This window comes from Sinocyclocheilus grahami, unplaced genomic scaffold (genome assembly GCF_001515645.1).
Source record: "Sinocyclocheilus grahami isolate Dianchi unplaced genomic scaffold, SAMN03320097.WGS_v1.1 scaffold465.1, whole genome shotgun sequence".
Taxonomy (NCBI): Eukaryota; Metazoa; Chordata; class Actinopteri; order Cypriniformes; family Cyprinidae; genus Sinocyclocheilus; species Sinocyclocheilus grahami.
The window spans coordinates 211,591-227,946 of record NW_015505644.1 but is presented as its reverse complement, the minus strand read 5'-3'; the positions used below and the strand labels follow the sequence as shown (position 1 = coordinate 227,946).

The 16,356-nt window shown below is 45.8% G+C and overlaps 1 protein-coding gene across 2 annotated transcripts in view; it reads left to right on the top strand.

Moving 5' to 3' along the window:
- The window catches only part of LOC107553144 (proteolipid protein 2-like), a 55,561-nt gene extending 39,873 nt beyond the window's left edge, over positions 1–15,688 (top strand). The window contains exon 5 of one of the 2 annotated variants that reach the window (XM_016235266.1): positions 15,460–15,688. In XM_016235266.1, coding sequence (XP_016090752.1) covers positions 15,460–15,473 — 14 coding nt within the window. In that variant the 3' untranslated portion in view covers positions 15,474–15,688. Of the gene's footprint in view, positions 1–15,243 lie in introns of both variants that reach the window. The other variant, XM_016235267.1, reaches the window with a different exon arrangement.
- Positions 15,689–16,356: the final 668 nt, after the last annotated feature.

The following is a 16,356-nucleotide window of genomic DNA, read 5'->3' as shown; positions in this document are numbered from 1 at the left end:
CAAGTGACTGCTGCAGAACGCACGCGAGAGAGAGACGAGGCAGCGCAGATTATGAGACATAAGTGAGTGGGAATATACCGAACGTGGCACTTGCGTGAGTTAACACTGTATGCAATACCCGCAACCTCACACCAAATTTCAGGCCGTGTAGATAGGCAAGCATATATACAAATCATTTAGTAAGCAGTAATCCGAAATTTACCTTAACATATTAATTAACTGTTGGCGGTTAAAGTTTTCTATGCACAATTTGATTTGACGAAAGTCACGAGACCTATTACTCTCTATCCAATCAAGTTGATGGATAAAAATAACATTAAAATAAGCATGTAACGACCACAAACGGAGGAAAATAGCGGAGTAAAAGTACTGATACATCACTTAAAATGTACTCAAGTAAAAGTAAAAGTACACAATTTTTTAACTACTCAAAAAAGTACAATTACTGATAAAAACTACTTAATTACTGTAACGTGAGTATTTGTAATTCGTTACTTCACACCACTGCTTACAACGATACATAATAGCTACAAATGTATGCACTGCTTGCGAGTGGGGCTTACAATGACTTACAATGATACATAACAGCTACAGATGTATGCACGACTTGCTTTATGCAAGCACTATATAGGATAAATCACTATACAGGATTTACCCTATTATACTTTATCGACACAAATTGATAGATGAAACAACAAACAGCCACCCACAAATAGTCTATAAACAAAGCATCCGGCTGTCTTTGAGTTCACATGAACAACTGTTAAAGTTACTCGTCGTCAGGCTACAGAAGAATACCATAATTCCTCCGTTCAATTAGGCCTAAGACATCGCAGACCTATAACAACCCAGCCATAACACATAATTGCAAATAACATGCCTTACCTTAAAACAGAATCGACCACTGAGTCCAACGTTTACATTTTTTCTATGAATCTTTGAGTTAACATGTACTAAACATGAGTGGAATTTGCACCGCAGCGCCCCCACACCTTGATGCTCATGACAAGAATAGCATGTATAGTTATATTTATTGAAGTGAATTATGTTTAAATCGCCGTCATGCATGAATGAATGATATTTTTGCAATTTTACACATAATAATCCACGATGATCACATTACACAAAACTGAAATTGCGCGTCAAAATAACACATTATCAATATTTTTTCAGACCCCCCCAAAATTTCACAAATCACGTTTTCAGGGGAGCCCATGTCTTTAAAGGGAGCCCCTAGCTCCCCCGTAGTTCGCACCCTGCAGACTACTGTGTATTTATGAAGACTCAGAAAAAGACCCAGAGACCCAGAGACTGACAATAAACTTTTATCAAAATGGAACGGTAATGGTACAGGGAAACAATGCTGCCCTCACAAACTTTGAGCAGACCTTCCACTGCTTAAAAGATATGGCGGAAAGAGAGGAAGCAAATCCCTGCAAGCAAAACCATACACACACCAGAAGATACTGATCAAAATGAGTCCTCAACCCACAACAACACAGAGAACAGGACCACTCCAGAAACCACAGAGAACATCAACCTTCCCCCAAGCACAGGACTACACAACACAGTTGTTCAGCTACAGCACAGCTTAGCACTGCTAGAAGTGGAAATAGTGGAACTGAGTGAGCAAGTCCACGCCCTGACCACTAAAGACACTGAACAACTCAGAGAACAGCTGGACCAGATAAGAAACCAGCTGAAAATGTCCATCCAAGAACTTAAAACGAAATTGGACACTCTGTATCAGGACAGGGAAACACTCAAAAAAGACTTCAAAGAACTTCAACAGATCATGGGGAAGGAACTTTCAGAAATGAAAGACTACACGGGGAGGGAGCTCACATGCTTCAAAGTTGAGCTACAACAAAGGGACAGGCAGATAGAGACCCTAACAACACAGATGAGGTGTCTCCCTACCCCTGCAAATGCCCCAAAAGTCCCCCCACCCTCCCCACACCTACACATCCAAACTCCAGCAGCACATCTCCGGCATCCACCAAACCATCACAGCCCAGAAACAGCCAAAGGGAAGCAGAAACGCCTGCAGCCCCCAGAAACCCAGAGACCCCTCAGAAAAACACTACAGCTACAACCTCAGCTGAGAAACAGCCACTGAAAACAGAGGCTGACATTACCATTCTCATTGACTCCAATGGGAAGTTCCTACAAGGAGAAAACCAGTTTCCAGGCCGTAAAACAACAAAACACTTGTGCCCAAAAAACAGGTGATGCCCTCAGAATACTTTCTGACTCCAGGTTTGGCACACCCTCACACATCATCATACACACAGGCACCAACGACCTGAGAAGGGAACAGGAGAGAGTTGGGCAGTTGATCTGCAGAGTAGCAGAGAAGGGTACAGAGACCTACCCCAACACAAATATCACTATCTCTACCCTCCTACCCCGCAGAGACATTCACCCAGACACCATTCAGAGAGTCAACGCTGACATCTCCAAAGGATGTGCTCACCTGCCCAATGTGCACCTGGCTCATCACCCCTCCATCACACTCAGAGACCTGTACGACCATGTACACATAACGAAGGACAAAGTCAATATGTTTGCAAAAACACTGAAAGACACAGCATGGGGCAGACAGACCACCTCTACACCCCTGAAAACAACACAGCTGCCAACCTACAGAACACAAATCCAGACACCCAGCAGAAACCTACAGTCTCATCACAGAGAACGACCACCACTGGCTGCACAATACCAGGGACCCCCACACCATGCTAAAATCCACATCAGAACACCCCATGCACCAGCGCCACACCACCACAGACCTACACCAGTCCATCAGCAGAAACCCCAGTCTGCACCAGATCCCCAAAGACATCGCAGCCCTAAAACCCCCCAGCCATAACACATAATTGCAAATAACATGCCTTGCCTTAAAACAGAATCGACCACTGAGTCCAACGTTTACATTTTTTTCTATGAATCTTTGAGTTAACATGTACTAAACATGAGTGGAATTTGCACCGCAGCGCCCCCACACCTTGATGCTCATGACAAGAATAGCATGTATAGTTATATTTATTGAAACGAATTAGGTTTAAATCACCGTCATGCATGAATGAATGATATTTTAGCAATTTTGCACAAAATAATTCACAATGATCACATTACACAAAACTGAAATTGCGCGTCAAAATAACACATTATCAATATTTTTTCAGACCCCCCCAAAATTTCACAAATCACGTTTTCAGGGGAGCCCATGTCTTATTAAAGGGAGCCGAGCTCCCCCGTAGTTCGCACCCTGCAGACTACTGTGTATTTATGAAGACTCAGAAAAAGACCCAGAGAACAGACACCTGACAATAAACTTTTATCAAAATGGAACGGTAATGGTACAGGGAAACAATGCTGCCCTCACAAACTTTGAGCAGACCTTCCACTGCTTAAAAGATATGGCGGAAAGAGAGGAAGCAAATCCCTGCAAGCAAAACCATACACACACCAGAAGATACTGATCAAAATGAGTCCTCAACCCACAACAACACAGAGAACAGGACCACTCCAGAAACCACAGAGAACATCAACCTTCCCCCAAGCACAGGACTACACAACACAGTTGTTCAGCTACAGCACAGCTTAGCACTGCTAGAAGTGGAAATAGTGGAACTGAGTGAGCAAGTCCACGCCCTGACCACTAAAGACACTGAACAACTCAGAGAACAGCTGGACCAGATAAGAAACCAGCTGAAAATGTCCATCCAAGAACTTAAAAGGAAATTGGACACTCTGTATCAGGACAGGGAAACACTCAAAAAAGACCTCAATGAACTTCAACAGATCATGGGGAAGGAACTTTCAGAAATGAAAGACTACATGGGGAGGGAGCTCGCATGCTTCAAAGTTGAGCTACAACAAAGGGACAAACAGATGTAGACCATAACAACACAGATGAGGTGTCTCTCTACCCCTGCAAATGCCCCAAAAGTCCCCCCACCCTCCCCACACCTACACATCCAAACTCCAGCAGCACATCTCCGGCATCCACCAAACCATCACAGCCCAGAAACAGCCAAAGGGAAGCAGAAACGCCTGCAGCCCCCAGAAACCCAGAGACCCCTCAGAAAAACACTACAGCTACAACCTCAGCTGAGAAACAGCCACTGAAAACAGAGGCTGACATTACCATTCTCATTGACTCCAATGGGAAGTTCCTACAAGGAGAAAACCAGTTTCCAGGCCGTAAAACAACAAAACACTTGTGCCCAAAAAACAGGTGATGCCCTCAGAATACTTTCTGACTCCAGGTTTGGCACACCCTCACACATCATCATACACACAGGCACCAACGACCTGAGAAGGGAACAGGAGAGAGTTGGGCAGTTGATCTGCAGAGTAGCAGAGAAGGGTACAGAGACCTACCCCAACACAAATATCACTATCTCTACCCTCCTACCCCGCAGAGACATTCACCCAGACACCATTCAGAGAGTCAACGCTGACATCTCCAAAGGATGTGCTCACCTGCCCAATGTGCACCTGGCTCATCACCCCTCCATCACACTCAGAGACCTGTACGACCATGTACACATAACGAAGGACAAAGTCAATATGTTTGCAAAAACACTGAAAGACACAGCATGGGGCAGACAGACCACCTCTACACCCCTGAAAACAACACAGCTGCCAACCTACAGAACACAAATCCAGACACCCAGCAGAAACCTACAGTCTCATCACAGAGAACGACCACCACTGGCTGCACAATACCAGGGACCCCCACACCATGCTAAAATCCACATCAGAACACCCCATGCACCAGCAGTACACCACCACAGACCTACACCAGTTCATCAGCAGAAACCCCAGTTTGCACCAGATCACCATCCAAGACACCCCCGACCACAAAAACATCACTCCAGGCAGAGGAGCAACACTAGGAAGGGCCCATCACCAGCAGCAGCAACCAGCCTTCCACCCGCTCATGCACCCTCAGCTGATAACATACCGAACCCAGCACCACTTCCACACTCCAGGAGCTACGCTCAGGCACTGAAAGGACAAGCAAATACACTGGAGATGAGTGAGATCAGACAGCTGCTGAACTACATCAGTGCCCAGCTGACAGTATGAGAGTCCACACAGCATGCAAACACCTGCCTATCAATGAAAATGAAAAAAAAACATATATATATATATATTTCAAAACATATTACATTAGAAAAGGATTACCTCTATTTTTGAAAACAAGAACTCTATACCTTGAACTCTTAAAATGACTCTGTCAATATCAATGTGGAATATTCAAGGATTGAATTCAACAGCCTTTGGGCTAAAGAGTTCAAACACAGAATTCCAGAAGCGCATCAAGGAGATGGATATTAGGGCATACATAATCCCCCACTGCCCACCCAACTACAGAGAAATCATCCTACCATCACAAAAACTCAACACAGTCCAACAGGGAAGAGACTCAGGAGGACAAATAATCTGGTACAAATCAAAATTCCACAACCAAATCAACACAGTAAATCAAGGCAAATACTATACCTGGCTTAAAATCCACAAGGAACTGTTCCCATCCAGAAAAGATATATTCCTGTGTGCCATATACATCCAGCCACCAGAGTCCCCCTACTACAGTGAAGACACGTTCTCCACATTAGAGGAAGAGACAAGCCACTTCCAGGCCCAGGGAAATGTGCTCATCTGTGGAGACCTGAACGCAAGAACAGGACTACAGCCAGACTTCACCGACACACAAAGGAGCAAATATATCAACAACAAACTGACTGTTATTAATAACACATTCTCCCATATCCACAGAAATAACCATGATTTTTACCGTTTACTAGGGATTCGTACTGTGGTTCCGATGTGCTGGTTCAAGGAATCGAATTAGGAATAGTCAGAGTGCCTTTACATTTTGTAAACATTCAATCTGACCTAGTTTCCGGTCTCGTTAAGATCGCAGTTCGTTCACAACTGCCTATTAAAGGAGTTGATTTGATTCTTGGTAATGACCTTGCCGGTGGAAAGGTATTGCCGTTCCCTGAAGTAGTTGAGGATCCGCTTTCTGAACCACGAAATGTTGTAGACCTGGCTTTGAACCTAAGTTCCATATTTCCTGTATGCGTGATTACGTGAGCGCAGTCACGTAAATATAGTGACGTGATTGAACTTTCAGACAGTTTTCTGGCTTCCTCTGACGGTGCTGATGTTTGCCAGGATAAACATGTTGAAGTTTTATGTTTCGCGTGACAACGGAATGAAATGTCCTGTCGCCCCAGTTGCACCTGTATCCGTTATATCTGTACCTGTTCCTGATTGTCCTGATACAGATGGGTTGACTATACGAAGTGTTTCTGTTACTGGTGCTCGTCTGCAAAACTCTGAGATTATTAAAGATTTGAAGTCTCATTTGTCATATCTGTCTGAAGTCCCCTGAGCAGATATTTGTCAGTTAATTCAGACATATTTAACTTTGTTCTCCGATGTACCATCTAGGACGACTGCAGTGTACCATGACATTGATGTGGGAGACCATCCACCAATTAAGCAGCATGCTTATAGGGTGAACCCGACTAAGCGCCAGGTTATGCAGGATGGGGTGAAGTACCTGCTCGAAAATGGGTTGGCTGTTCCGAGCTCCAGCGCTTGGAGTTCCCCCTGTCTTATCATTCCGAAAAGTGATGGCACTGCCTGTTTTTGCACCGATTATAGAAAAGTCAATGCGACTACGAAACCGGATTCCTTTCCTTTACCTCGTATGGAGGATTGTGTAGAATGGGTGGGGTCAGCTACCTTTGTTTCGAAGCTGGATTTACTCAAGGGCTACTGGCAGGTGCCCTTGACTCCTCGCGCAGCCGAAGTTTCAGCTTTTGTTACGCCTGTTAACCTGTTACAGTACACCGTTATGGCGTTCGGATTGCGAAACGCTCCGGCCATGTTTCAGCGTCTGATGAATAAGGTGTTGGCAGGCATCCCTAATTGTGATGCATATTTAGACGACATTGTGGTGTACTCTTCTGGAGTGAACATCTAAAAACCCTTCGGATGGTTTTTGACCGTCTGCAAGCCTTTACTTTGACTCTAAATCTCGCGAAATGCGAGTTTGGAAGGGCTACAGTAACGTATTTGGGCAAGCAGGTCGGCCAGGGTGAAGTTCGTCCTATTGCTGCTAAAGTGCAGGCTATTGTACAGTTCCCTGCCCCAAATACTTAGCGAGAGCTGAGACGTTTTCTCGGTATGGCAGGATATTATCGGGGATTCTGTAAAAACTTTTCTGATGTGGTGTTTTGGGCCTTGGGTCTCTCTGACGAAAAGTACTGCTTTATTATTCATATTTCGTTATTTGATATTTCCTTGTTTGGACCACGGTCCCTTAATGAATGTTATCAGTTGGTGGCTGCATTTTCCTTGGTCATGTACAATAAAGCTACCTTTATACTTTATTGTGTTTGCTTTGGTTCGTGTTTTTTTGGTCTGGCGGCTTGCTGGAAACCTTTTGTTCCTTTCCTTTTTATTCATTTATTGCGTCTTACCCTAGGGACGTAATAATCATCAACGTTAGGTTACGAGGAGACACTTTAGGGAGATTCACATTTTGCTCACCTCTGGGGAATAGCACAGTTGATTATATGATAACAGACATAGATCCTTCATCTCTCAGATCATTCACTGTTACAGAACTAACTCCTCTGTCTGATCACAGTCAAATCACTGTGTATCTCAAAAAGACAGAAAATAACATTAACACAAAGCCCAGTAAGCTGTACAACATCAGAAAACGTCTCAGGTTACGTATGTAACCCTGGTTCCTCGAGGGAACAAGACGCTGCATCGGAAAACGATAGGGGAACGCCTTCTGTGACCACGCTCTGAATCACATGTGAAATCAGTCCAATAGCTGAGCGGGACGTCACGGGCGGGTGACGTCATGACCAGGAAGCTATAAAAGCACATGCGGCGGAGTCAGCTTCAGGAATGAGGCAAGCGCTGGCAGGGATGGCACCGAGACGCAGCATCTCGTTCCCTCGAGGAACCAGGGTTACATACATAACCTGAAACTTTCCTCTTCAGGAACTCGAGCTGCGTCGGAAAACGCTAGGGGAACGAGAATGCCCACGCCGCCAGACTTCCAAATCTCTACCTAGTATAGAAGACTGCACAGCTAAGGCGAGAGAACAGAAGAGCCCGGAGTGGCTAAATAAGGTGGGGCCCGCCGTCCCGAAGGCCAACTTCTGGAGGAGTGAGTCTTGACCCCCAAAGGAGAGGGGAGATCAGAGGACTCGAGGCTATGGAATTGCATCCTGATCCACCACTTGGCATAAGCTTCTCTGGCCGGAGGCCTCGGCCTCAGCGCACCGCAGAGGAAACGTATAAGAAGAGGGTGTCTTCCCACTGAATGGCCACCGAGAGAGGCGTGGTAGGCCACAATGGCCGCCACGAAGATCCCTAGGGTGGAGTGGGTCAACCCTGCGGATAAACAGGCCTGCCGGAATTCCAGAACTGTACCAATCGGGCAGTTAGTTGGGTCGGGCTGGTGGTCTCCGCAGAAATACAGTTTCCTCATAGAGGGAGCTCTGGATGGAGGATAGTCTCAACAACCTCGGTTGAGAGACCAGAAGTTATGAGTTGTGCCTCCTCAGAGGCCACACCCACAGCTTCCACAGCTCCAGGCGGGGGTGCGCCCTTCGCCTGTAAGAGGAGATCTCTCCTGACGGGAATCTCCCATAGAGCGCCGTCGAGGAGAGAAATCAGGCCTGAGACCCAACTCGGCCCGGCCAGAACAAGGATACTAACAACAGATGGGCCCCGTCCCGGCGCACTGTCACTAGAACTCCCGGGAACAGAAAAATCTGAGGAAAGGCGTACAGACGAACCCTCGGCCACGTCTGTACCATGGCATCCAGCCCCAGTGGAGCTGGATGAGTCCGAGAGAACCAGAGGGGACAGTGCGATATCATATGAGTCACATCAGGTCCACCTGAGCCTGGCCAAACACTCTCCATATCTGCTTCACCACCTCGGGGTGAAGCATCCATTCCCCGGGCCTCGGCCCCTGTCTCGACAGGATGTCTGCTCCCATATTGAGATGCCCAGGAATGTGGACTGCTCTCAGCGAGAGGAGTTTGCCCTGGGACCACACAAGTATCTGGTGCGCCAGCTTGTACAAAGGGCGCGAACACAGAACTCCCTTATGGTTGATGTAAGAGACCACCGCTGTGTTGTCAGTGCGCACCAACATATGGTGACCTCTTAGGTCTGGGAGAAAGTGTTTCAGAACTCGAAACATGGCCAGTATCTCCAAACAATTGATATGCCACGTTAGATGGTGACCACTCCACAGACCACGGGCAGGGTGGCCACTCATGACTGCACCCCAACCGGTGAGGGATGCATCCATCGCTAGCGTACGCGGCGACAAGGAGCTCCCAGCACCGGGCCCTGAGACAAGAACCAAGGTTTCCTCCACATGTCTAAGTCATGTAGGCACCTCCGCGTGACCTTGAGCATGCAGAGTGAGTTTCCCCTCGGGGAGAACCCCTTGTTCTTGTGCCACCATGTAGGGTTCTCATGTACAGCAGGCCAAGAGTTATCATGTTGGACGCAGCTGTCATCAGCCCAAGCAGTCTTCTCTTACTCTCACGACTGAGGTGAGGATCGACTCGATCCAAGCAGGAGACATACGTGCCTGCATCGTGGTCGAATCCCACACCACATCCAGATAAGTGGTTCTCTGTACTGGAGAAAGCACACTTTTCTTTGCGTTAAGTCTTAACCCCAGCTGGTTCGTGTGAGCGAGAACGACATCTCGATGTCGAACCGTCATCCACTCTGACTGAGCTAATGTCACCCAATCGTCGATGTCGTTGAGTCGTAAAAGTGTGGGGTGAAAGTGCAAGGCCAAAGGAAGAAACCAGTATTGGTAGGCTTTTGCCCCAAAAGCAAACCTCAAGAACTTCCTATGATGAGGAAGGATGGAGATATGTGCATCTTTTAGATTGCTCATGACACATCAGTCCTCGGACTTGGTCTAAGACACGCCCTGTTTGAGTGCGAGTGTGCTGAACTTCAGTCACATGACTGAGCGGTTCAATAGGCGCAGATCTAAAATAGGACGCAACCCCCCATCCTTCGCATCGTGGTCGAATCCCACACCACATCCAGATAAGTGGTTCTCTGTACTGGAGAAAGCACACTTTTCTTGGCGTTAAGTCTTAACCCCAGCTGGTTCGTGTGAGCGAGAACGACATCTCGATGTCGAACCGTCATCCGCTCTGACTGAGCTAATGTCACCCAATCGTCGATGTCGTTGAGTCGGGTTCGTGTGAGCGAGAACGACATCTCGATGTCGAACCGTCATCCACTCTGACTGAGCTAATGTCACCCAATCGTCGATGTCGTTGAGTCGTAAAAGTGTGGGGTGAAAGTGCAAGGCCAAAGGAAGAAACCAGTATTGGTAGGCTTTTGCCCCAAAAGCAAACCTCAAGAACTTCCTATGATGAGGAAGGATGGAGATATGTGCATCTTTTAGATTGCTCATGACACATCAGTCCTCGGACTTGGTCTAAGACACGCCCTGTTTGAGTGCGAGTGTGCTGAACTTCAGTCACATGACTGAGCGGTTCAATAGGCGCAGATCTAAAATAGGACGCAACCCCCCATCCTTCTTCGGAACAATGAAGTACCGGCTGGAGAACCCGGAGTCTGCCTCGTGCGGAGGGACCACCTTGATGGCCTCCTTCTTTAAGTAACTACTTAAAGTAGAGTAACTACTTCTTGTTCTAATACCAGGGCCTGCTCGGGACCCACTAGAGTGGGGGGCCCTGTTGAATCGAGGCGGACGAGAACCGAACTGGATTCTGTAGCCTCTTTCTACAGTACGCAGGACCCATTGAGACACATTTGGCAGTAGCTTCCATGCTGCTAAATAATCTACTACGGGAATCAGTCTCTCGAGACTGATCTCTGGTGTGCCCAGAACGGCTAGTTTGGTGCCTTGAAGCGGCACACCGGCAGGGGACGCCGAACTAGCTGCTCTAGATACCTACGTAGAGGTAGCGAGCCTCTTAGTACCACTACGTTTCCGGGCGGTGTGGTGCGCCTAGAGCAGCTAGCTCAGTGCCCTGAAGGTGCGGACCGGCAGGGGACGGCCGTACTAGCTGCTCTAGATACCTCCATAGAGGAAGCGAGCCTCTTAGTACTGCTACGTTTCCGGGCGGTAACTGAGAGAAGCGCTTGCCGGAGACCACTGCGCCCTGGAACACAGCAGAGTTGGCAGACCGACCTCCTGAGGGCACTGAGGAGAGACGGGCACCGTGTAATGTGGTGTACACCGCTCTTCTCCAGAGGGAGCTGGCCCTCAAAAAGTCCTAGACCTTAGGCGTCAGGACATTTACGACGAAGACTATCCAGCAAGAATGACGGTCCGCAGACCCGCCTTCTGCTAGAAGCCTTCAGCCTGGGAGCGCCACTCTGACTCTAGACTCTAGAAGTGAGGCCCCCAGAATTAGAGGCTGGAACACGGTAGGTTGGGACTGCTCCGCCCAGCAGCCCCTGCTGACCGCCTCAACCTCCTCAGAGAAAGAGAGGTTAACGCGTGCTCTCACTCAAGAAATGTATATCCCAAGAGCCCCTGTATATCTAACTTCTCATAGTCAAACAAATACTTCATTTTATTTCTCAGAATTAAATGCAATCAAACAATCAGACGAGTAAATACGGTCTGGTGTAGTAAGATTCACAGCAAAAAACGAAATTTTGTAATATATAATTTTATATATGCGTTGCCTTGGTGGCGTGAGTCGCTCAGTCACACAAACAACATCAATCTCCTCATAGAAAGAGGGCCGCAGCACTCACTCAGAGGGGGAAGTACCGCAGCGCGGGCTTCCAAGCCTCGAAAACGAGCTCTAGATCTAGGGAGCACGGGTGGAGATAGGAAGAGCCGTCTCCAACCCATTTGCTAGATCATGAGCGATCCCAGTCACCGCCGTGCCTCAGCAGCAGTGGGACCACAATCGCAAGATCACAGGCACGGACACACTCCTTGGAGCGTGCCCGGCGAGAGCGGAGCACTTAACAGTGGAAAAAGCACAATCCGCCCCCCGAGAGCCGATTGCGCGAGCTCTGCTCCCTAATAATGCTGCTCATTATAATATCAGGCATAATATGCTTGTGTAACTGATGCTTTTGTAACTGGCGATCTCTTTGATGCCCTACTTATCTATCTCCTCGGAGAAAGACAGGCAGAGCGTCGCGCCCTCTCCCTGGTGGGAAGGACCGCAGCGTGGGCATCCGAAACCCCGAGAGCGGGCGCCGGATCTGGTGATTAGGAAACAGATCCATACGCGAAACCCATGAGCACAGCCGCCACTCCGCCTCGGCGAAAGCGGGGCCAGCACCGCGAGGAACGCTAGTGAAGGCTCTCTCCTCAAAGAGAGCCCTCTGAGAGCGAAGCAAGGCAGTAACAACTGTGCTTCGCTCCCAAGCAAACCACGCACAGGCTGTGTGTATCCCCACTCGTGATATAACGTGGGCAGGGAGGAGCACACAACCTATAACGTGGCTTGCTCTCGCCCTTGAAATGCTCTGTCTTTGCATGAGCTTAGACATAGCTGGAGCTTATAGACTTTTCACAATTGACAGACAACAATAAATATGACTGACACACACAGAGCGCTTCGCTGAATGACAGAAAGCTGACACTGGCTCCGCCACATGTGCTTTTATAGCTTCCTGGTCATGACGTCACCCGCCCGTGACGTCCCACTCAGCTATTGGACTGATTTCACATGTGATTCAGAGCTTGGTCACAGAAGGCGTTCCCCTAGCGTTTTCCGACGCAGCTCGAGTTCCTGAAGAGTAACCATACAGATGGGCTGAAAACAGCACTGAAGAATATCACAAAGCACTTAGCAGCCAAAAAATACAAGCGCTGACATATAACTTTCTAAATAACACCTATGCTCACATTAATAAAGGTGTCAATCTTGCTGTCAAAGACATAAATAACATATTTGAAAAATCAGCAAAACAATCCAAATTGAAAACAAAAAATGGAAAAAATCAAATACACAAAAATTGGTTTGATCAGGACTGCTAAACTATTCTCGAAAAACTGAGAACATTGTCAAATCAGAAACAGATCCAAATAATGCAGAGATCCGCCTTTTTTACTATGAAACACTAAAACAATACAAACATACACTCAAAACCAAAAAAAGCACAATTCATCCAAAAACATCTGACAATAATCGAGAAGTCAGTGAACACAAACCAATTTTGGGATAATTGGAACTATCTGAAAAAGACTGATTATGAAGAATTGGCAATCCAAAATGGAGAAATATGGGAAAGTAATTTCCAAACATTGTTTAATAAAGTACAAACAGAAAAGCTTTGTTGGATTTGCAAAAACCTTAAAACGTGCATGTCTTTACCGAAAGAGATCATTTGAGTAAAGGTTTACTATGTATTACCGCGGTTTCTACATCACGTTTCCGTGCAACTCTTCTTTGTCAGTTTATCCTGAAAATCGCATATCTAGTTATACGACCAGGTTAGCAAAAACTATAAACCTGAAAGGAGAATAGCAAGTAGGCCTTGCTGAGATTGAATATCCTAGAAGCTGGTACACCCTTAAAGACGACGACGGGGTTTTCAGCCTGCATGTCTTCCCAGTACCATCCCAGAAAAATGCGAATAAACCAGGCAAAACCGTGTTTAAAAAGTTATCAGGGTTTTCTGTATCAAGGAAACTCCAAATAAGCGGTGGGTACTACGAGAACGTTCGAGCCGTGATCACTGCGATAAATGCACTTATTTACATCATTAAAAAACAAAGCCCAACTGATCGCTAAGCCCAACATTTTGGTAAGCTTCTACGGGAAACTCACCGCTATTTTAGGAACGAAACCTGGCGTGGCTTTAGGACGTGATGCATGCCATGAAAAAGCCAATTTTACAATGAGCGTTATCACGGACGCTCCTCATCAAGCTGATATCAACGTGTTTCTATACGAGGTATGTTTATACCGACATTATCGAATACCAATCAGTGGGTGATTCGTACATCCCCCTTTTAAGATGCGTACATATAACGAGTGGAGACAGTGATACCGTCAGTGTTAGATACGACACACCCCATTACGCATCGGTCAACAAGTCGCTCATCACGGACATCGCCGTAGAATTAAAGGATGACCAAAACCGCAAAATACCATTTTCTTACGAGAAAGTCATGGTAAAACTCCACTTTAGGCCTGTGAAACAAAAAGCTTTAAAAATGGCTTATTACAACCCACGCGGGATGAACACCGCTGACTATGTAGACTATTATCGAAATCAGGCGGGGGGTGGTCTACCCGGATATGCTGGAGGAGCCGTTATGTACTGGGATGGCCTAGGAGGACTTTTCAGAGGTCGTACTGTTGTTAAAAAGGGGGTTCAGCATCACTAAACCGCACCTAAAATCAGCCGCTAAAAATATAGCAGCCAATGTCGTCTCAAACGCTCTGTCAAGGTCTTATAACGGCAATCCAAAAGCTCAAGGCGGTTCGTGTATTTTTTTCGTATTTCCCATTCATCAAAAATGAACAAAGAGGCCCAGAGGGTTAAACCTGATAGATTTCTATCCCTCCACTGAAAGTCCATTACACCAAAACCCTGAGACATGATCACTTTAACTAACGAACAGATTTAATTTAGGCTTTTACTCACAAAAGAAGATCGACAAATGCTTATGCATTTCAAATCTCTTGCTTGAAATCTCTCAGGTTTTGTTACAGAAATTATGATCTTTGTTTCAAAGATGAACAACAGTCTTATGGGTTTGGAACCATATGATTATGAGTAAAACAAGACTACATTTTCATTTGTTGGGTTAAACTATCCCTTTGAGCTTTTTTTGCCAAGTGTGCGTGCACACATGAGCCATTTTCCGTGGCTATGGAGCTTCCAGTAAGGGGGTCTGAATACTTTCCGTACCCACTGTATATATATACACACACATACATACATATATTATACACACACACATATAAATACAACAATCAGACACATATTATAGAATAAAAACGAAAGTATGAAGATAGTTAGGTTAAGTCTGAAAATATTCAAGGATTGTATATACAGTATTAGGAATAATAATATGAATAAATACAGGATATTGTACTAATATCCTGCAACATGTATGACAGTTGTTTGATGGCAGAGACAGGGGTTTGATTTGAACTGGAGGTGACACGTGTTGTAACTCTCTTTGAACAGGTCGCTGAAGGCCGTCTGCCGGATGTTTACGACTGACATTTGGCATTTGAGCCAAACAGTTATTCTGTGGCAACACTGGTATCTCAGCGAAAGCTATGCCGCTTCACGTGTCTGCTCTTAATGCTGTGTAACTAAAACAACTTAACCTGACTAACTGTTCCCCGGTTATTCATTTTGCATCTCCCTTTTTTGTTTTCTCTCTTTGTTTTTTAACAGATGACACAGTTTGAACTACTTTCCTCACTACAACATTAACAGCAACCAAAACATGGAGAACAAGTCTAAAAATGGCAAAAGGAGTGAATTCCTGAGAGTTACGGTGAGAGATGCAGACCAGAGGAATGCAAAAGGGACGAAACATTACACAACAAAAGAGGTTTATGTACAAAAGGGATGTAAAATGAAGGAACAGAAAGCTGTCGGCATTCAAAGATTCATTCCGGCATCTTGGTTATGGGATTACATCTCTGCCACAATTCTGCAAGCGAAAGATCATATTTTGAGCGCGCAAACTGAGTTTTGTAGAGAAAATGTTTGTCTCGCAAAGAAGAAAGTATTTTGAGCACACGAAAATAAATTTTGCATTTAAAATATGTTTTTTAATTTTGTGCAGACCTTCTCTTTTGCGCATGCAACGTTTCACTAGCTTGCTCACCTGATGCCCGCCCTCAGTGCTCTCTAAGTGCCAACAGCTTGCTTGCTCAACACAACCCAGCGTTACAATATGCCATAATTCCAGTCAATCAGAGACGAGGCTGCTAAATTCTGATCGGCTGCCTTGCCAACCATTCACAACATTTCTTGCATTACCAGGACATGAATATTTGTCACTATGGCAGCATCTACATTCATTCAGAGTGACAATGAAACCTTTTGCATTTTTCAACAGGTTAAGACTTTGCTTTTATGAAAATGCATTTATGGATTAGCAGTTTTGGAATGAAATGGAATGAATTAATGAAAGTAAATAAATAGGCAAAGTTACCTTAAATATGTTTCTTAAAAATATACGCTACACTACCGTTCGGAAATTAAATTAATTAATTTTTTGGTCAAGACATTGGTTTTTAAATGAATTTTTAAAGTAGTGGATACTTGGCTTTGACATTGCAG